This window comes from Acartia tonsa, chromosome 2 (genome assembly GCF_053477335.1).
Source record: "Acartia tonsa isolate MP-2025a chromosome 2, ASM5347733v1, whole genome shotgun sequence".
NCBI classification, from domain to species: domain Eukaryota; kingdom Metazoa; phylum Arthropoda; class Copepoda; order Calanoida; family Acartiidae; genus Acartia; species Acartia tonsa.
In genome coordinates, this window is record NC_137261.1 from 11549188 (window position 1) to 11572134 (window position 22947).

The 22947-nt window shown below is 31.0% G+C and overlaps 1 protein-coding gene across 1 annotated transcript; it reads right to left on the bottom strand.

The window, feature by feature from the left end:
- Positions 1 to 1082: 1082 nt before the first annotated feature.
- Positions 1083 to 21596, bottom strand: LOC145304550 (gamma-aminobutyric acid receptor subunit alpha-2-like). Its single transcript, XM_080146463.1, has 21 exons — positions 21525 to 21596; positions 19158 to 19252; positions 16656 to 16724; positions 16132 to 16187; positions 15107 to 15214; positions 14748 to 14831; positions 14390 to 14461; positions 14017 to 14079; positions 13380 to 13475; positions 12712 to 12816; positions 12315 to 12372; positions 11939 to 12056; positions 10928 to 10968; positions 10085 to 10191; positions 9497 to 9581; positions 6826 to 6913; positions 6485 to 6554; positions 5961 to 6024; positions 5495 to 5535; positions 4908 to 5018; positions 1083 to 1600 (listed from the first exon to the last, which is right to left on the bottom strand). Exons 1-21 carry the CDS (start codon positions 21577 to 21579, stop codon positions 1513 to 1515), a joined length of 1674 nt encoding a protein of 557 aa, XP_080002589.1. The 5' UTR covers positions 21580 to 21596; the 3' UTR covers positions 1083 to 1512.
- Positions 21597 to 22947: the final 1351 nt, after the last annotated feature.

Here is a 22947-nt window from a genome sequence, read left to right on the forward strand (position 1 = left end):
TCTGTATTAAGATCCAAGTAATAACAAATCAATGGAGAAAATTTTTGTTTGTAACGGTTGCTAAAGGGGTGAAAATTATGAATCTGACTGCGTAATAGGAGACCTAACAGGCGAATCACACTTTCGAGGGCTCTAGCTCATAGAAGCAGAAACAGTAGGGTGGAGGTACACTCACCCCTCCCCTGAATCACACTTTCGGGCGCTCTAGCTCATAGAAGCAGATACAGTAGGGTGGAGGTACACTCACCCCTCCCCTGAATCACACTTCCGAGCGCTCTAGCTCATAGAAGCAGATACAGTAGGGTGGAGGTACACTCACCCCTCCCCTGAATCACACTTTCGGGCGCTCTAGCTCATAGAAGCAGATACAGTAGGGTGGAGGTACACTCACCCCTCCCCTGAATCACACTTCCGAGCGCTCTAGCTCATAGAAGCAGATACAGTAGGGTGGAGGTACACTCACCCCTCCCCTGAATCACACTTTCGGGCGCTCTAGCTCATAGAAGCAGATACAGTAGGGTGGAGGTACACTCACCCCTCCCCTGAATCACACTTCCGGGCGCTCTAGCTCATAGAAGCAGATACAGTAGGGTGGAGGTACACTCACCCCTCCCCTGAATCACACTTTCGGGCGCTCTAGCTCATAGAAGCAGATACAGTAGGGTGGAGGTACACTCACCCCTCCCCTGAATCACACTTCCGAGCGCTCTAGCTCATAGAAGCAGATACAGTAGGGTGGAGGTACACTCACCCCTCCCCTGAATCACACTTCCGAGCGCTCTAGCTCATAGAAGCAGATACAGTAGGGTGGAGGTACACTCACCCCTCCCCTGAATCACACTTTCGGGCGCTCTAGCTCATAGAAGCAGATACAGTAGGGTGGAGGTACACTCACCCCTCCCCTGAATCACACTTTCGGGCGCTTTAGCTCATAGAAGCAGATACAGTAGGGTGGAGGTACACTCACCCCTCCCCTGAATCACACTTTCGGGCGCTCTAGCTCATAGAAGCAGATACAGTAGGGTGGAGGTACACTTACCCCTCCCCTGAATGTAAAGAATTAAAAACATAACAAAAAATAACAATATATATACGTATATTTCTTTAATTTTCAGCTGACTACATAAAAATAAAACATATTTATAAACAATATTAAAAATTTTTTAACAAGTTTTATTTTGGTAAATAGATTTTTTTACCATTATTGATTGTCATTCAGACATTAAATCAATTCAAATAAGTGGCATGCGGTAGTGAGGTGTCAACACCCTTAACTTAACATTGGAATTTGAAAGGCTTGCCTTCTCCTTTATTCACCCTCTAATGGTTTCACACCCTCTTGCTAAATTACTGTGCACGCCACTGATTCAAATGATGTATACAAGAAATGTGTTTTTATCTACATCAAATAAACATATATATAATGAATGATACATATTCTAATTGCTGAATATATTGTCTTTTGGTCCTTTAAAATTTAATGATAATTTTATTTTTTTTTATGTTTGTATTTCAAAATACATAAATATAAAAAGTCCAGTAGATAATGTTGAGTAGAGCAAACATCGAAGGAAACAGGTATTGGCAGAATCTATCCAAGCTGAAATAAAAAAGTTTGTTAGTTTTCTAATATGTATTCAAATGGCTGTCTGTTAATCTGTCTCTCTTTCTATAAATACTAGCGGCTAAGCCCCTAGAGGCCTCTAGGGGCACTTAAGGAGGGGAGAGTCGAATTTGATAACCCAGTTTATTTTAGTTAAAAAAATTCTCTTGGTAGGGTGTTGGTACCCGCCCCCAAAATGGTTATAAACCTTCCCGGGACCTATGAGAAGCTACCCTGTTAAGGAGAACCCGAACGGTTCAGCGGTTAGCGAGATCCTACGGTACAAACACACAGACACACAAACAGACATCTATCTATCTATCTATCTATCTATCTATCTATCTATCTATCTATCTATCTATCTATCTATCTATCTATCTATCTATCTATCTATCTATCTATCTATCTATCTATCTATCTATCTATCTATCTATCTATCTATCTATCTATCTATCTATCTATCTATCTATCTATCTATCTATCTATCTATCTATCTATCTATCTATCTATCTATCTATCTATCTATCTATCTATCTATCTATCTATCTATCTATCTATCTATCTATCTATCTATCTATCTATCTATCTATCTATCTATCTATCTATCTATCTATCTATCTATCTATCTATCTATCTATCTATCTATCTATCTATCTATCTATCTATCTATCTATCTATCTATCTATCTATCTATCTATCTATCTATCTATCTATCTATCTATCTATCCCTCTATCTATCTATCTATCTATCTATTTTTGTGTCCCTGTAGAACAGAATAAATCTATTCTATACCTTTGAAAAGTGTTTACACGAATCAACCAAAATGCATTTTTTCAATAAAAAACAATAAGACAAGTTTATGGAAATATTTCTATAGCATAGCTTTTCTACATTTCAGTATTGGCTATCCGTTTGCAAATCCGTATGTAGTGGGTAGCTCTGAATATTTAATATCTTGTATTTAGCATATGTTTACATCTGCATTCTCATTTAGTCTAGATTAAAATTTTGAATATTTTCTGATATATATTTAAATGAAACTTTATTTGCATGATGATTTGATTCTTTGAACGACAATGTATTATTTGACAAATGTTTCTCAATTTCCGCAGCCAAGACTTGAAGTTCAAAGTAACAAAGACACAAACCACAGCGAAAATCTCCTTCCTACTAAATTTGTATTAATAATGAATATAGAAAATATTTACATGGATATTATGACAGAGGAATAAATTTTCCATTTAGGTTGCTAACAAGAAACTCATTTATTGGTCAGTATATTTATCCAGCAGGAGGTGAGGGGAAGGGTTAAGGGTAGGATAGGGGACATTGTATTAATCCGTATCTGTGTAATTTAAAAGTCTAGATCCGCAGCAAAGCAGTTTAAGCTCGTCGAGATCTAATGCTGTGCAGTTAATCCAAGTCTAGATCCACAGCTATTCAGTTTGTCTAAGTCTAGATTTTCAGCTATGCAGTCTATCAAACTCTTGATCCTACCCTGTGCAGTTTATCCAACTCTAGATACGCAGCTGTGTAGTTTATCTAAGTCTAGATTGTTGTGCAGTTTATCAAAATTAAGATTTGCAGATGGACAGTTTATCCAAGTCTAGATCCTCAGCTGTGCAGTTGATCCAAGTCTATATTGTTGTGTAGTTGTATAGAAACACTGAGCTTTAGAGATTAGCATATTGGATAAAATTCTTTCTATTTCAATGGAATTCCTCTTTTGTTTGCATTTATTTCAGGGCTCAACTGCCGAGCAGCCACAGCCGATCGGATCATGCTGGAACAATTTAAGCCCAATTTATTTGATTTGATATTTAGTGGAAAAGAATTCATATAACGATAATTTTGTAACCTTTTGTGTCTTAGCGTCGGCTAAATTTTGACAGGTGGCTGTAAGCGTATGCGACACAATTAAGACTGGCAGCTGCGGCTTCCTCAAAGCCAGGCACTAATTTTATAGGCATGGTGACTTACTTTGCTTTACTTTTATGTACCTATTTTTTACTTGTTTGACAACTTAGGAGTAGCAAATTTATAATTTTATAAAATAAAATTTTCTACTTACAAAAACCAAAACTCAAAACAAATACCTTTTTTGTTGAGGTTCCTTGGTGTTAATAATTTTCCTAGATTTATTTTTACTGTATATATCTTTACTGTTCTATTTTCACCATTTGTAATTTTGTTATTCCGCATTCTATTGATAAATTGCATGGGTTTCCTTTTTCATTTAAAATCCATTTATATTCTTTTTAATATGTTGTAGATAACATTCTAGCCTAGCATACAAAACTGCAAACGTAGCTATTTATCGCATTTATAATAGACAGCTTTTCGCAGATATTCAAATAAGAATTTTTAAGATTGATTAAATATAATTATCTACCTACAGATTACTTTAGGTGTATCTTTATATAGCTGGGTAGATCTAAGAAAGATACTCCAGCCAATTAAATCTATCTATCTACCTACCTACATATGACTTTAGGTGTAAATTTATATAAGCTGGGTAGATCTAAGATACTCCAGCCAATTAAATGTATCTATCTACCTACCTACAGATTACTTTAGGTGTATCTTTATATAAGCTGGGTAGATCTAAGATACTCCAGCCAATTAAATCTATCTATCTACCTACCTACATATGACTTTAGGTGTATCTTTATATAAGCTGGGTAGATCTAAGATACCCCAGCCAATTAAATATATATATCTACCTACCTACAGATTACTTTAGGTGTATCTTTATATAGCCAGGTAAATCTAAGATACCCCAGTCAATTAAATATATCTATCTACCTACCTACAGATTACTTTAGGTGTATCTTTATACAGCTGGGTAGATCTAAGATACCTCAGCCAATTAAATGTATCTATCTACCTACCTACAAATGACTTTAGGTGTATCTTTATATAGCTGGGTAGATCTAAGATACCCCAGCTAATTAAATATATCTATCTACCTACCTACATATGACTTTAGGTGTATCTTTATATAAGCTGGGTAGATCTAAGATACTCCAGCCAATTAAATGTATCTATCTACCTACCTACAAATGACTTTAGGTGTATCTTCATATAGCTGGGTAGATCTAAGATACTCCAGCCAATAAAATCTATCTATCTACCTACCTACAGATTACTTCAGGTGTATCTTTATATAAGCTGGGTAGATCTAAGATACTCCAGCCAATTAAATGTATCTATCTACCTACCTACAAATGACTTTAGGTGTATCTTTATATAGCTAGGTAGATCTAAGATACTCCAGCCAATAAAATCTATCTATCTACTTACCTACAGATTACTTTAGGTGTATCTTTATATAGCTGGGTAGATCTAAGATACCCCAGCCAATTAAATCGTCCAAGTTTGTTGAACAGGCTTCTCCAGAAGAAATCTGACCAACTAAAACATTACATTAATCCTATTATATAAAATAGTAAGGTTTTTTTTGTCTGAAGCTGAATATATCTAAACGGGTTGTACTTTTCAGGAAATATTTACAAATATCTTGTGGTGGTTTTAGCATATTTTCCTGATCTTTTCACCATCCTATAATGACTAGTGGAGAAATAACCAGTTATTTAGAAAGTACTTGGCGTCGCCTCTGAAAATTTTTACAACGGGGCCGGTGAATTAAGGAAAGATTTTGTTTCAGGGAATATTTTCTCATTGTTCATTTTAATACTCTCCATAAAGGAAAATAAAATCTTTCTTGTGCCTTAAAAAGCTTCACTGTTAATAAGAATCAATTCTGTCCTGCATGTAGCCATATTTTTTATGTACAGACACTCAATTAGACATCCTACCTCTTTTAGAAACTGATAACGGTAAGACAAACCAACTAAAGAACTGAAAATGTTATAGGTGAATAAAATTACCTTTCTCCAGCTATTGCCATATTCTCAATAGAATCAAAGGTCTAAAAATATTAATCTATTCATTAGGTAAGATGTCAATATGAATCAAAGTGTAAGATAATGGATATAGGAAATTTTTTTGTCAACTTTGCTTGATAATATGGACATAATCAATTGGTCAATTCGTTCATCTAGTAGAGAGTGGGGGGGGGGGAGTGGATGAGGGTAAAGGGCTGGATGTGTGGTATCGTAATCATTTAATCCGAGTACATGGAAATCTGGTGCAAAATCCAATTAATAATATATAGATTTTTAAAATTTGAATGTTTAATTATGGGTAATATACTGGATAGTGGATACGAACTGAAACGTGAAGCAATGTAGGTTTCTTGATTTAAAAAAAATCTATGTTCTTATAAGCTGCGGAAGGACACACAAAATTAATTATGAAGAAACTCCGCTAATAAAAATCTAAAGTCTTTTACACCTCTAGCATATGAGGAATATCCATAACAGTAAGTCCAGACTGGCTCTCCATTTCTGAAATACTTCTAAACAAAATAGCAAGAATAATTATTTATCAAATGTATTAAAAGACGTATTTCGGCGGATATTAGAATAAACGATTATGAGATTAAAACCCGTTTTGTTAGCCCTGAGTAAAATTAGGACATGCAGACAAAGATTTGTTTGCTAACTCTATTTATTTGGTACTATATATAAATACTAGGGACTCTGAAGGACAGAGAGGGGCTAGAAAAATAGCTTAAAACCATCGCAAGACTAGAATCTGAATACAAAATAGTGTAAAACCATCACAGGACCTATATTAAGCCTACCTAATATAGAGAAACCAATCAGTTCAGTAGTTATTAAGATCTTAAGCTTCAGACAAAATACCCTCACTACTTTATATTATAGGATAGGATATATCATATAAAAGCTAGAATTTGGGCCTATTTCATGTATATGATGGATAGAAATCTTTGTTTGCACATAGTATTTTCTAACCTTTTAATTGCAGCTTTTCCATTTGTATTTGTGGTTACTGAATTCTTTCTTGGCATACTGTTGCTCATAACTAAATACATTTTTTATTATCATGGCAAGTTTAAACTATGAAATTAAGGGATGAAATAGATAATTAAAAGGGGAATCGAAAGTATCAAAACCTGATTACATTATCCTTTTTAGTAGAAAAGCTACTCTATCATTAACTATTTGTAAGCAATTATGATTTTCTTGATTTTCATTAGAGATGTATGTCACAAAATTAATATCTACTATAAAATTCACTTTGTTCTTACTTATCTGAATAGGGCAAAGCATATCAATTAAGATTTAACCCTTGCCTGAATTTTTCCTATGCATGCTGTTTGTTTCATCTCCCGTATTCTGAAGAACAGAGTTGGCTTGAATATTGGCCCGTGCCTCCAAAAACTAAGAGAAAAAAGTAGTAAAGATTAATTATTAATTATTTATCGCATCGTATTATAGAAAGCTTTCCGAGGATATTAAAGAAAATAATTTTTAAAATTAAAACCTGTTTTGTAAGCCCCGAGGGGTTAAATGCCCGGGCTAACAAAACGGGTATTGATTTTATTATTATTTTAATATTAGTGAAAAATTGTCGGTTATGAGATGCTATACATGCTTTTTCAATGTGTCTTAGAACTGGTTGTATTACTGTAGATCGGCAACAAACATATCTACACGAAACAGTTTATTCAAAGGTAGTCATAAAATTTAGTAGCGTATATACTCTATAATTTCAAAATGTCCATCCGTCTTTCCATTCATAAGACACAACGTGGGGAAACGTGTTTTTTTTGTCTCCTATTTAAGAAACACGGCTAAAACGTCTTTTCAACATTCAATTCATTATGGACCATAATTTAACTATAAAACATCCATGGCTGTTGGACAACCCTTAGGTTGCTTTATAGCTGCTTTTCATATATTTCCCATATCGTTGTCATCCTTGTTTTTATCTATTTTATCTTAAACTGTGCTAAGCCGAGATAAATCCAAAAATCAATTGTCTCTCTCTTTGACCTATGAGCTATGGGTGTTCAAACAATACAAAATATTTTTAGATTATAGGAATTTTTATGGATATTTGATAAAAATCTACCAAATATATTTTTTTTATGGTTTAAAGTAGTATAAATAAAATGTGAGTTTCTAGTTTAGAAACAGAACACAGGTGGCAAAGCCACTAGTATCTTGTAGATTCAAAAAGGAAATTTTGGCACCTGGTGTATTTTACACAGCAATTTTTGTCTAATTTTTGTCAGAAAATAATCAAAACCCTGCTTTAGTAGGTAGTAATAATCTGTCACTGCATTAGATTTTAGATTGGTAATTTTAAAATATCAGTTTTGTGATCTAACCATCTCTATAAATCAAATTACTAAGAGGATCTTTTGATATTTGATATCATGACACTAATTTTTATAAATATCTTTCTAGAAAAAAAGTGTACGACTCATTTTTATATATTCTGTCTAATCTGTCCATTTTGTTCCTTAATGCCGTGAAACTATTTTTTATAAGTTAAGCTATTCTCTTGTTTCTTTAGGTCTTTTTGTTTGTCATTTAATCCGTTTGTCTAAAACATTTTACCTGCTTTCTAAGGACTGGTGGCTTCGCCCCTAGAGGCTTCATACAATGTTAAGATCAGCTTTTACCCAAAATATTTTAACTGCAGCTAGTTATACTTTTTTATTTTTTGGCGATTTCTCTAGGGAGGGTGGTGGTACCCTCCCCCAAATAGTTATAAACCTTCACAGGTCCTATGAGAAGCTAAACTGTAAAGGTTAACTATATTAGTTTAGCGGTTAGCGAGATCCTTCGGTACAGACAGACACACCGGCAGACACAGATAAAAAATATTGTAGCTATCTATCTATTTATTTGATTGTGAAAATGAGATTATAGCTCTGTCTTTTGATATACTTGATATATCATGTAATGTGACAGTAATTTGTCTCTCTACAAATTAGATCTGTTCAGTATTTATACTTTTCATTTTATTTTTTGTTATACAGCAAAAAATGTTTAAGGATCTATAAATATGAAGGGATATATTATTACTTGCATCTTACACTAGATTTTTATGTTCTCAAATAAATGAAACACGCAGCGGGCTAAATAACGATTCCTTATTCCACCCCCTTTACCCCCTTTACCCCCTTTTTATTGAATAAACGAACTTACCAATAAACGAGTTTCATGATAGCAAGCTAAAAGGACGAAAATTTTACCCCTGTCATAATGTCCAAGTATATTCTACATCCATTTTCATATGTTTAAAAAATTTGGACACTAAGTGAAACTCTCCGAAACTTAAAAAAACGAAATTTAATTTAAGATAATAATTCTGTAACTCGCTTTAAACATTATTACAACAAAGTAAGTTTAAAAGTTTGAATAATGAACAGTTCTATTCTACAATACATAACAAAAAATGAAATATCATTTATATTTATTGTTCATCTCAAGTTTCTAATATTTTTATAATTTTTTCTTGCTATACTGGTATTCATTTATATTGATCATTTATCATGAAGAACTAGAGTGGCTTTATTCTTTTAATACCCATTCCAAAAAGCGGTTATAAAACTTCCGTAGATACATGAGAAACTGTCAAGGAGAATAACATTGGCCAACTGGTTAGCAAATTTCATAAGATACAAAAGACATCCTGTTACTTTTATATCAGGATTTCATTTGTATAAAGTAACCTCTTTCTAGTATAGTTTTTTATTGCATCGTATTATAAACAGCTTGCCGCGGATATAAATGTACAATTATAATATTAAAACCAGTTTTTTAGCCCCGAGGTGCCGAAGGCGCGGGCTAAAAAAACTGGTTTTAATCTTATGATTGTACATTTTATATTCGTAGAAAGCTGGATATAATACGATGCTAGACATAGTTTTTTCGTATGGATGAGAACCGGTTCCTATCCACCGGATTCGAATGAACACAAGAAAACATATTCTATGTGTTTTATTGTACCTCAATTCTAACCAAAGGAACAGTAAACGTTCTGGTGACATCACTCAATGTTAATATTCGTACAAGATCTCTATGCTTCAAACGCCTAAAAAAAGAATTTTTAAAATAAATTTTAGTAATACAAATTAGTTATAATTGACTCATAAAAAGTATATATGATATAGCTGCACCCATAGCATTTAGTGGCTGGAAGGGGAGGAGTTCCGCGAAAATAACCTTAAACCCTACCAATACTCGAATCTAAAATTAAAATATTCTAAAACCATCCAAGGACCTATGTAAACCTTCCCTAAAATAGAGAAGCCAATAGGTTCAATAGTTATCAGACAAAAATCGTACTAATTTACATTAGTATTTTGTCGCATCATATTATACACAACTTTCCGCGGATATTAAAATAAAAAACTAAAGATTAATACAAGTTCTTAACAATACTGATATTAATTTTAAGATTTTAATTTTGAAATTCGTGGAAAATTGTCTGTAATACGATGCTTTATATGATTTTCTAGTATGGCTGAGAACCGGTTCTAATCCAGCGGATATTAATTGGTTACGAAGCCGTAAAGGCAAAATAATATGACCAACCTGATAAACATATCAAGAAAATTGATGAATGAGAATTCAATGAGAGCAGTGAAGACAGACATAAAGCAGATGATTATGAACACATCAAGGGCTGTAGCGTATTTTACCTAAAAACACAGAAACATAGGACACGATGGACTGTAAATTATACAAGTATCCAAACTTTAACAAACACATTTTCTCTAATCTTTTGCTAAAAGCTTTGGGTAATCGTATTGATTTTGATTTTTTGGTTTTGTAGTAGTAGTGTTCAAAGTTTTAAATAAAAAATTGGGTATAGTCCTTTCCACGACATCCCTCCATAAGGAGCGATTCTTCGTATTTTTCACAGTAGCTTTTCTCCTATTTCTAGCCCCTGCGGGGAGCTCTAACCCTGCGGGGCCAATTACCTAACCCTATGGGGCAATCACCTAACACAATATAACCTAACCTAACCTAAAATAACCTATAAAAAGCCATTTTAAAAATACGAAGAATCGCTCCTTATGGAGGGATGTCGTGGAAAGGACTATACCCAAAAAGGGGTTTTTGTGCTGTAATTTATCGGTTATTTAATTTGCCTTATTCCTTTAGAATAAAAACCCTGGTGTCTTTTTAATCAGTGCGGCTATTGTAAAACTATTGTATGTCTATACATAACATTTGGTAAAATGAATGTAGAATTTTTAGATACACTTTTACTATAATAGTCTCTTATGATATTTAATTTTTCTGTGCAACTTAGAACATAATTGTTCTTTTATAAATAAAATAATAATTTAGATAAGATTTATATTTTCTTAAATTTTAAAAAAGATGTATGACCACAAATTCATTAAATGCCAATGGGTAGCAAGGTTTTACCTGTGGTTTAGCTTTACCTCCAAACCCAATGGTCACAACAGCTAAAAAATATCAAATTATCAAAAAATTGAAGAAAGAATCCTATTTACCTGAATTTCACCTTTAGAAGAGGGAGGAAGGCGAAAAGTTTTTTTTTGTTAAAGACAGTTTGACTTAAGCAAAGTATTTGATGTATTAAAGAAAGTCTTTTGCCCTGACGTTAACGGTTTGGAACGTTTCATTTTGTAAAGAGTCTTTAGACAGATATTTACTATATTTACAAATATATATTCTTTCCAGGTTTATGAAATTACTAGCGGATACAGGCCTCTAGGGGCACATAAAATGTTTTCTTTTTATTCCTTGGTAAAATCTGCTGTTTACCCATGCGAAGGACCCATGCAAAGCTACACTGTAGAGGAGAACCATATCGGTTTAGTGGTTAGCAAGATCCGTCGGTGCAGAGAGACAGAAAAACAAAAAGATAGTGATCCTTTTATTTTATTATAAAGATAAAATCACATTATCATACTTTTCCCCAATTAATAACTATACTTTGTTTGCAATTGTTGGCGAAAAACATACTTGTTAAATTCTGATGATGTTAATTAAATATTTGCTACATATATATTCAGTAAAATATTTAGGTAATTTGGGAATTATTTTTCAGAATGGCTTTGAAACCGATAAATATCCGCTGGTTTAGTTCTCAACAATACTGCAAAGTCATGTATAGTCTCGTATAACGTGTCTGTAACGTATATCTCTAGTCGTTAATTTAGGCATGTTAGAATCATACTATGGATTAAAAATTTTCTTTAATAATTAACATAACAACAGGGTACAGCTTAAAAAGCGTATCAACTCTATAAACTCTACTAGAAAATTTAAAACAGATTTATGTTTGAATTGTAAGTTTTTGTGGAAGCTTCGCATAAGTCTCAATTAAGTTTTTTTAACGTTCAAATATAATAATATAATATATAATATAATTCAAATTTTATTCGGCTAATATATGTCATTGAAAGGTACCTAGAACTGTAGTGGCTCCCAGCTGAGTTCTGGCGGGTGTCTCCTGACCTTTCTCTGTTTTCATCAACCAAAAAGTTACCCAGGAGCTCATCACTGTAATTGTCAACGGGATGTAAACCTAAATAGTTCAGACATTGTCTTTTAAAACAAAAACACTGTGTAATTGTATCCACCCCCTTGAAATATTAAGGTGGGTAGATACATTCCCAAAGTTAACCTCCCTGGTAGAACCTCCTAAAACAGTCGAGAGAAGATAAACTAGTCACACCACCTTGACAATAAAATTATACCCCTCCATTACCCCCATATAGATTTGAATTAAGGAAGGTTTTAAAAAGCTTTCTCATGGCGAAAATTAAAAACAATAGATATTAACCTGTAGAATGTAGAAACCGATGGCTCTATCAAAGTAGAAAACCAAATATATTACAGATCTAAAGTTAAAAATAAATCATACAGTTTAAATGTCTACAGCAATTGTTTTACATCACCGGCCTCATTATTTTGTCAAAATAAAAAGTGTGTCACTTAACAGATCTTTTTGCTATAGTATATTTGGCAACATAAGTTTTAAAACAATCAAACAATTCATCCCAAGCCGTAAATCTTGAAATAAAATGGCATAAAACCATCCCCTGACATATTTGAAGCTTCTCTTAAATTGATAAATTAATCGGTATGGTAGTAATCGAAATCTTAAGCTACTGACAAAAACAAACTATATAAATATAATAGAATAAAGTAAATTCAAGAAAAAAAAACATTAAGTCTACCTGTGACCATTCTTGACTTCAATAATCTTGGTTCCATGAGTCCAGTTTACCAGTTTATACTGGGCCAATTCTAAGGTGTCCATACTCAGAGGCTTGTTAGACCAACTAAATACAAAATATTAAAGGAAGCCGACAGGAAACACTTCGCTCTAGCAGCTGAACGACTGCCAAAAATAGACCAACATCCCAGATTTGAAACTATATAAAAAAAGTTGTAGGCATCCTAAAATGAAATTTAATGGAGTTTCTTATAAATTGTTTCTAATTAGAGCTGAAGGCTTCCGATTTGGGAAATTAGTTCTACTTGTGGCGGCATTTTAGCAGCGGTGTATTTTCAACATGCTTCCTTTAAATAATATGATATTTTTACATCCAACAAGATTAAAAATAGTTCTATAACCACTATAACAATATCATAGAAGTGAAGCCAACCTGATACTGTTTATACTCAAATATTATGGTGTTATAGTTATAATGCCTAGTTTCTTTAAGCCAACCAGAAATTGAATATAGCCATTACTATTACGCATTTTTGATTTTGTTCCCCATATAAATTTTGTTGGTAATGCTGATAAATGAATTTATTTGATTTTTAAAAAACTGTTATCATTCAACAAGGACGATCATATAAACACATAGCATATCAAAGTCTATAATAAAGGAGCTACCTGTATTCCATTTCTGAGTTATCAAAACCAAAGCTTCCAATTTCCAGAGGACAAGTTTGAGAATCAAGAGGAAACTTTCTTAGATCCATAGAACATCTAATACATTTTATAATTACTTTAAATATTAGATATGTAGATGAATTTATAAAAGATTTTTACTTATTACATTTTTAATACATCAAGTATTAATCCTTTTTTATGAAATACGGTGTAATTTTTTAATTTGGTGAACATGTTTACATGCCACTAATATTTGCTAAAAATCACAAAACCTATTAAATGGAATTTTTAAATTGGATCTAGTTAACTGCTGAATTAATTTGGTCCTCCTTTACATATGAAGCTTCTAATAGACCAAAGGAAGGTTTATAACTATTTTGAGGGAGAGTATAGTTTTTTCTTTTCCTTTTTAAAACTGAAAAGTCGATATCCTACGATAAATTCACTGGGTGAAAAAGACTTTGATACTTCTTAGTTATTTATTGAAATATATTTTGGTGGACATTGCACTCTCTTCAGTCTTGTAGTTTAACTGGATGTTAAAATTTCCTCTAATGTTTCTAAAGACCTCAAGGGGTGTAGCAGCTAGTATAAAATAATAAATAATTTATATTAAAATTAAAAATAATTTGTTTACCTAGCAGTGACTGTTAATCTTTGCGAGTAGGATATCTTTCCTGTGGGGTCAATCCGAATAAACCTTAAACCAAATATAGTCTAGTGTATTTTGTAATTGATATTAAACTAAAGCCAAAAAAATCTCGTAAGACATTTGAAGATAAATTCAACAATTTTTGGTAACTTTTTTTTGTTTACTTTTAGATAACGTTAGTTTTAATTTGGCAAACATTAGATTCTAGAATATAAGCTATGCTTATTTAGTAAAATTAATTAATCATAGTAAAGTTGATTAAAAACCGCTTAGATAACTTGATAAGATGTTAGAATTCTAAAAACACAAAGAGAAAAAAAGATCCTACTACTTTAAATCAAAAATATATAAGAATGACCTGTTTGGAACAGCAATCTTATGCAGATATGAGTCCTTTCCATTTCTAAAGAATGTATCTGGCCGCCAAATTCTAAAACAAGAAATATTTTTCCTGTAACATGTACTTGCCTGTTAAACACGAAACCCGACCTCCATAAATCTCAAATAACTATACAATTTGATATATCTTTGGAAGGTTGCGTGATTTTTCATTTTATTTTTCATATTATTTATAAATACAGATTACAAAGATTATAGAGTATCACAATTTACACTTGATTTTAGGATAGTTAACATTAAGTGACATATTTTGCTGACCTGTTTTGTCACCCTTTTACCATAAAAACCAAATCTAAGGCATAAAGTAAAAAACTTACTTTGATAAAAACTGCCAGTTCATGGCGAGTTCCTTCATTCCAGTTGTATTGTTGAAGATCAGTCTACTATCTCTCCAAAATTGTCTGAAATAATAATAATCATAACATAGATAATTATATATTAGATAATATTGTCCCAGCTATATTGTTACCAATAATTTTGTTTACCTAAAATTAACATTTGTAATAGAACATCTAACAGTTATTATCCTGCAGTGCCTTGACACAATTTCTTTAAAAAATAATGGGATAGGATTTTAATGGTTCATTTATTTGCTTCAGGAATTGCACTAGAAATATTTTTTACATTATTTTTTTTCCAGAAAATTAAACCTAAGAAAACAGTATTATAAGCTTGCCTGAAATAACAATCAAGAGTGAAGCTCTGCTTAGTCTCATCTACAGGACCCATTGATCTGATGGCCAGGTTCACCTCAACCTTGGTTACACTCCTTCCCAGATCAGGCCTATTAGTAACATCAAATTTAAAAGCATGAATACATAAATAGTTGCATAATGATTTGTAATGATAGGAATTCCAATGTCTTCAACCCCAGCCCATTGTCCCTGGATAATACTTGGTAAACACATTTATCTAGCTTTAATAAACCTAACTTAGTTTCTATAATAGCTTTTTTAGTGTATTAATTTTTATAAAATAAAACATTTACCACTCTAATAAATTCATTTTACTTTTTTTTGTTTTTGATTCGTTGAAATCTTTTTAAAGATTATTGATAAAGAGAACTGTGTATAAATATATTTATTAAACAGTTTAGGGTATACTTTTTAAAATAAATTTTCTCATTAAATAAACATTAAAGTTTTCTAAAACTGATAGTCAAGAAAAGAAAACTTTTAAATTTAAATTCCTTGTAACTTGCTCTTTCAAAAGTATTTTAATTCTATAGGAAACCTTTTGTGAAAAAAATTATGATTTTTACAGCTTGGAAACTAAAATTAATAGATATAGTGTATTAGATCCTAAATCAGTTTATTGGACCAATAGAAACACAGCGCAAGAACATTCAGATTACATCATGAGTAAGAAAGAACAAACACTTGAAATAAAAGGACAGTGTTTTCTTTTTATTCTTAAAATAAGTCAGCTATACATAGTTATGTTTCTTAATTTAAAACTTTGTTTAAGAAAATAGTAAGTTGATAAGATTATATCATTTAATCATATGTTACTAAATATAAACAAAAATCTTTGTCTGCTAAATTAGAAAGACTGAATCTGATTGTTCATCTAGAGTTATATATCCATATTAAATTACTTTTTGATTTTGAGGTTAAAAACATTTATAAGTATAAACTAAAGAATTTTTATATTTGATTTAAAAGGGAACTACAAATCTTTTCAACCTATTTCTTAATTTACCTGAACTTAGAATCATAACCGCCAGATGAAAACAGCTTATCCAATGTTTCTGAAACCTATGAAAAAATTTTGACAGAAACGATAATTGTAAATTAAATTATCTTTAATTAATAACTTTACTACTCTAAGCCAAACAAAAATTATTAATTTATCTGTTACATCAGATTTTGGTCTAACCAACAAACAGTTTAACAGGAACAAACTATCTTACTCTTGCATATAAACTGTACTAATCTATAGCAGTACCTTTTTCTGCATGTTTTAAATTTATTATGTAGCATATTTTTTGTATACTTTAAATATTTCTTAAAATTATAGTCCTAAAAGGTTCAAATAGAATTTTACCCACACAGAATTGCACTCAATATTTCACAAAAATTTCCCTAATTAGTTTATGGAGTCATCTTAACCTAACTTTGATAAATCCTAATCAACCAAGATCAACTAATCTACAATTTCTAATTTGAAAATGTAAGCAATACCCAGTGGATGTAACTCAATATTTCCCACCCAGCACTAAATACCTTTTTAGCAAGTGCTTGTTGTTCATGCCAGGATATTTTGTCTCGTTTTACCCTGCTGTGTGCTGATTCCTAGGATTAAACCACACAAATAGTACTAAAATATTTTTTTATATTAATTTTAACAGAGATACATAAATGAAACTGTATTTGTTAAATTTCTTTGTTGGTTCTTCTCATTGTTGACTTCTGATTCTAGTGGCAGAGTAAAATGGGTTATCTAGTAACAAATAATTATTTCTATTGTATTTTAATCAATAAGGTATAAATTACTAAATGAAAAAATAATGCTGGAATATGCATTAAGAGATATAAGTTTTCCGGAATTTTAATGTAGGGAGGAGATTTGAAATCTGCATTAAATTTTAAGGATTTTTTTTTTTATAAAATTCGTTTTTTGTATTATTCTTTATCTAAAAGCGGAAATACAAATTAAGTTAATTAATTTTGGCATCCGTGATTGGTGGATTTAAAAAATCAGCGCTCTGATTGGATGTCGTACATCATTCAACCAATTAGAGCGCAGGTAGTTTAAAATCCACCTATCCTATTGGTCAAAATTAATTAACTTAATATGTATTTCCGCTTTTAGATAAAGAATTATACAAAAAACGAATTTTATAAAAAAAATCCTTAAAATTTAATGCAGATTTCAAATCTCCTCCCTACATTAAAATTCCGGAAAACTTATATCTCTTAATGCATATTCCAGCATTATTTTTTCATTTAGTAATTTATACCTTATTGATTAAAATACAATAGAAATAATTATTTGTTACTAGATAACCCATTTTACTCTGCCACTAGAATCAGAAGTCAACAATGACAAGAACCAACAAAGAAATTTAACAAATTTACAGTTTCCTTTAATTTCCTACATTGTATATCTGATTTGTTTCAGTTGTTTATTCTAGGGTGTGAAGAAAATAATTTATTGTATCTCACAGGTATACTTTTTTTTATTGAAGCTCTATTCAATCAGTATTAGATGTTCTCTATGAAGCTGGTTCTAACAATCAAACCTCTATCTAAGTTTCAGTTCTTTATTTTAAAACTGAAAAATAACAACAGTATTTGTAGTTTTAACTACTTGTGTATAGTTTTTGTAAAGCTAGTATTGAAATATAATAATTGTAACAATAATTACACAACTAGCTAGTTCAATAATTAACTAATAGGTAATGATATTATTTATATACAACTAAGTTTTTCTATATAACATAGGCTACAATCTAAACTATCACTATAAATATAAAACTAATGTTAGATAACATTTATGATCTAGTGTTAAACAGAAACCAAATCTAGGTACTTACAGCTGTTCTGATAGACACTGGATCTAAGCCATTTGCCTATTATTAAAATATTAATTAAAGGGTCATGATTAAAAACCTATTTTCGGCACATTTATTTGTTTGAGCCAGTCTGTTGTCCAAAACCTGAAATCAAGGTCATATATCTACTAACCAACCAGTAATTGCACCTATTTATCTGTGTATAATATCCATCTATGATAAAAAGTATCAATTTCATTGGCCATCTATACTTCCTCTAATATCCATTATAAATATTTCCCATTGATTTTACATTTTCATTGCTAATAATAGATTTTGTTTTGCAAATTTTTATTTGGTTTTCTTTGAATTCTAGTTAAATTGTTATAAAAATCCACAAAAAATTGTACTTTTTTCTTTTCAATGGAAATATTAAACAAAATAATCTTGATAAGGATATAAATAATGAAATTTTTTTAGACCTATTGTTATTGGATTAGCATCAACAAAAGAGATGAATTCAAATCTAGATTATTTTCTTTTCATCAAATTCATAAACAAAAATACCATTTTCTCGTATTCATTCGAATCCGGTGGATAGGAACCGGTTCTCATCCATACGAAAAAACTATGTCTAGCATCGTAATATATCCAGCTTTTTACGAATATAAAAATGTACAATCATAGGATTAAAACCAGTCATTTTAGCCGGTGCCTTCGGCACCTCGGGGCTAAAAAAACTAGTTTTAATCTTATAATTGTACATTCTATATCCGCGGAAAACCGTTTATAATACGATGCGAGAAATAACTATTATTAGTTTAGCTTCATTCAAATTTTGTATGAATTTGTGAAGGTATGTGTGACAATTTGGTATAAGGGTAGCAACTTTATATTATTATTTATTGTCAATGTTTTAGTAGAAATAATGATTTTTCTATTTACTGAATATGTACAGTTAAAAATATTTTATTCATTAAATTGTTTTCCTTTCGAAATACTTATTACATGGACAATACGGTACACTCTAATTTAGGTGTAGTTATTGCATCGAGATTATTCAATTTTACAACTTTTAAAACGCGGGCAAATTTTTTTCTAATAATTCAATATTTAAGGGTGATAGTTTTTTAATATTTTTCAGTTCTTTGACATTAAAAAACCAACGTATGTGAGAAAATTTTGTTTAGAACAGTAGTACTTTACAGTGTCATCCCCCTAATTTTCTAACCTTATTGGCTGGTTGTATTGTATCCATGTTTTGATCCTCCTCCCCTCCGTCACAAAAGTGGCCAAGGTCATTGCAACCAAAAACAATATTCAAACCTGCAAAAAAAACAAGAATTGAACAAAATGTTGGATGTTTGTCCGTCTGTTTGTGGACCTAAATTTCAGCAATTTCAGCTACATACAGATATAGACAGAAAGCATTTCAGAGGTAAGTATCTTTATTTTAACAACATGTAATTTGCAGCTAGCTTAAATTTTCTCCACCAAAAATTTAAGTTTTCAGGGTTTAGGGAAAGGTAAATGCAACAAATATAATTACAAAAACAAATGTTAAAATAAAGCAGTGAAAAAAAATCTAGGATAAATCCTTCTAGGTTCCCTATAGATAAAATAATCAGCAATTACCCTCATATCTCCCCGCAGGAGCTAAACCATTGAAAAATTTAAATAAGGGAATGATAGAGCGCAGTTCTTTTTTGTTTCTCAAAATCAGTGTTGCGGAGCCGGAGCCGGGAGCCGTGGAGCCGCCATATTTTGCTGGAGCCAGAGCCGTAATTTTCGTTAAAAAACGGCTCCGACTCCGGACTAGATAAATCAAATTTGGTAACTCTGTTTTGTCATGTGTAAATGCACTTTTTAAGTCCATTTTTATCAATGATTGAACTTTTAAAACCTTCAAAAGTCAAAAATAGATGTGGGGAAAAAATATGTCGAGTCAAAATAGATGTTAATGACCATCCATACTTCCCTGTAAAATTTAGATTGAATTATTCGCCAGAGGCTGTGTGTAAAATTTGTACCAATTGTTGGCGTCACGATAAGAAACAAGGATGTCATCAGCTTTCATGGCGTAGCCAGGGACGTACGTCCAAGCTTTTTTTTGAGGGGTGGGGGGTAAAATGAGGGGTTTCAAAGTTTGGGGTAGGTAAACACATATTTACCACCTCCCTTGGACATCTAGGGGCGTAGCTTTTATACATCTCAAGATGTTTTTTAAAAGCGACAAGGATTATAGAACCAGAAAAAAACAATGATTAAATACAGACAATATATCGATCAGAATTAAATATATTTTTTTATACTTTCAATTGATTCTTATTCTTAAGTTTTCTGATTATATGTCGTATTTTGTTCATGAGTAATCTATATGAAGATCTATAAGCTATTTTTCATAATATTTACGAAGTCTTTATGTCTAGAAATATTTCCGAAAATATGATACAATTCTAAAATGGTATTATGACATTGTATTATTTTATTATTTCAATTTTTTAAAAAGATTTGTTTCTTTGTTATTGTCTGATTTACATAACAACCTAAAGAGTAGCTACTCCTTTAAAAACTGAAGAAGATATTTTACTTCTAAAAATCTAAGAAAAATATAAAAAGTTAAAATGTTATGCAAAATAAACTAAATTAATGTGTAATTAAATGTTGCCCAAGAAACCAAATTTAAGACATTTATTGAAACAAATAAAATTTGTGGGTTTAAAAAGGATTTCATCTGTTTAAACTAGAGAAGTTGAATGGGTGTCTGTGAAAAAGTTTATCGTAAAATGGAATGTAATGTAAATTCGTCTACACATGAATAAATTGATAAATGATAAATTGATGTACATCCCTAATAGTGTTACACAAAATTACCCTTTCTGTAAATTTCAATAATTGCTTGAAACATTTGGACACTCAACCAATCAAAAAGGAATAAATTCCCCAAAGTTTTAAAGCAGACAATAAAAAAACAATGGGGACTAGTGTTAAAAAAGTCTAATGTCCCCTCCCTCCCTGAAACACTGATAGATAAACAAGCTAAAAATAAAAATATTAATACCAAAAAACAAAATATTGTTATATGTAAAGCCCTATATAGTCAAAAATAAAGTATTTCGGCTATACTGTGGAGCAAATCAATAAAAAGGGATTTGTATATTTTAGTGTCCTTTACATTAAAATTAGAAACCAAGATTTTTTTATTGCCGTGATAAACAAATTAAAACTTTATTTTTTTTAGTATGTTTGCTAATTTATAATGTACTGTTTTTAACATATTCTAAGAGTGGGGTAAAATTAGGGGCTAAGGTTTGAGGTAAAATGAGGGGTTCGCCCCAATCCTTGACGTCTATGGATGTAGATCCAGCAATAGCAATAATATATATCTAAAGTGATCCAAATATGAAGCTGTAGCCTGCAGCAACCCACGCAACCTTTCTTTAATTATAATTTGTCCCTGCACTGTGAGCTACAAAATAGTATCTTACATGAATTAATATTTACAAATCAGGGACGATACCTTTCATTAGATGTATGTATTGTACAGACGGCTCACTATTAATTATAGAGATACTTTGCTATGAAAAAAAAAAACTACCTTGAAACCATAATACTATGAATAAGCATCCTCTAGAAACTTGATTATGTCGCATTATTATCTATTAACCTAGTAAAAAAACATATTTACTTTATTATCATACTATAGTTGACTTCTCCAGTAATATCCAGTTTTTATTATATGACAAAACTATGGTTTTTAAAAGAAGTTACCTGAAAACAAGGATGACATCATCTATAAGTAGCGAAGCACAAAAACAATCATGAATGGTAATACGGATAAGGAGATTTAAAGAGCAATTGTTAAAATCATACTGACGGACAAAATTAATTAAATACTAGATGTTAATTAGTATATTGAATCTTCACAAAAAAACTGCCTTCTATCTTGAATAACAGCTGAGTAATTAAATTTCCCACATAGTGTTACAGTCTGACTGTCAGACAGACAAAGTGTATTATAGGGTTGCTTCACTGCTAAAAAATAACATAGCGCTAATAGTTAATTTATAATAACTAATAGGTTATTTTAACTGATGACTGACATAGAGACAGTCCGACAGGTTACATTTTATTACTTTTCATTATAAATGTGTTTTCATGTATTGATATATTAACTGATAGAAATTTACTGCATAAGTTTTTTTTTGTAAAAAGGGTTATTGCTAATATTTCTTTTTCAAAACGGTGCAACTATAATTATGCAAAATGAAATAAAGCCAAAATAATTTAACGAACAACAATTTATTCGGCCGTTGTATTTTATCAACTAACATTATCAACTAAATTTTACTAGCATACAAAAGCAAAATTAAGACAGGAATTTATTTCAGGGATAAGGGATAGGAAACATGGCCATAAATTAGGTCCCGGCCTAGTTTTGAATGGGAAATTGCAACTTTTACAATTTCCTAAGTAAATAACGTTACTGGAGGCAAATTAGCTATTGCTCTAAACCAATAAGGATCAGCTTGTTTCGTATCAACCAATAGACATCTGGAGGCAAACTATATAAAAACCGCGGCAATTTTGGAAGCAGACAATTCTAGAAAAAATAATGATTTGTCTGCTACTAAAAAATAAATAGAAATGGTGTTTGATCACACAAGCTTAATTATTCAATCTGCTCAGAGTTAAACATTAAAAAAGGACCATATAGAAAAAAAACAAAAATAGATGAATTATTTTTTTGAAAGTGGGTACCTACAAATTTTCATTTGGTAGTTTAAAAATTAAATGTTGTATTTTGAATTTTAAAAAATTTATACGGAATTGATACAACACCTTAACCTTAATATTTGTACTATATACAGTACAAATCTATAATTACATAATAGTTTCCAAAGAACTTGATAGAATGTTACCCAAGTGCATATTAATTTATTTATTTTGAATTTTAATAAGCAATGATATTTTCAAATAAAATTCTTACTCATTATTAAATTTCAAATAATACAACCTAA

Bases quoted from the DNA above. Each gene is read 5' to 3' on its own strand.
- LOC145304550 (XM_080146463.1), bottom strand. From the start codon at position 21,579: ATGCGACATAATCAAGTTTCTAGAGGATGCTTATTCATAGTATTATGG. The intron at 13,476-14,016 runs GTAAACAAATTA...AAAATGTATTAG, and splicing joins AGATTAACAGTCACTGCTAG to ATGTTCTATGGATCTAAGAA. The intron at 12,373-12,711 runs GTAGACTTAATG...TTTTAACTTTAG, and splicing joins GAAGTCAAGAATGGTCACAG to ATCTGTAATATATTTGGTTT.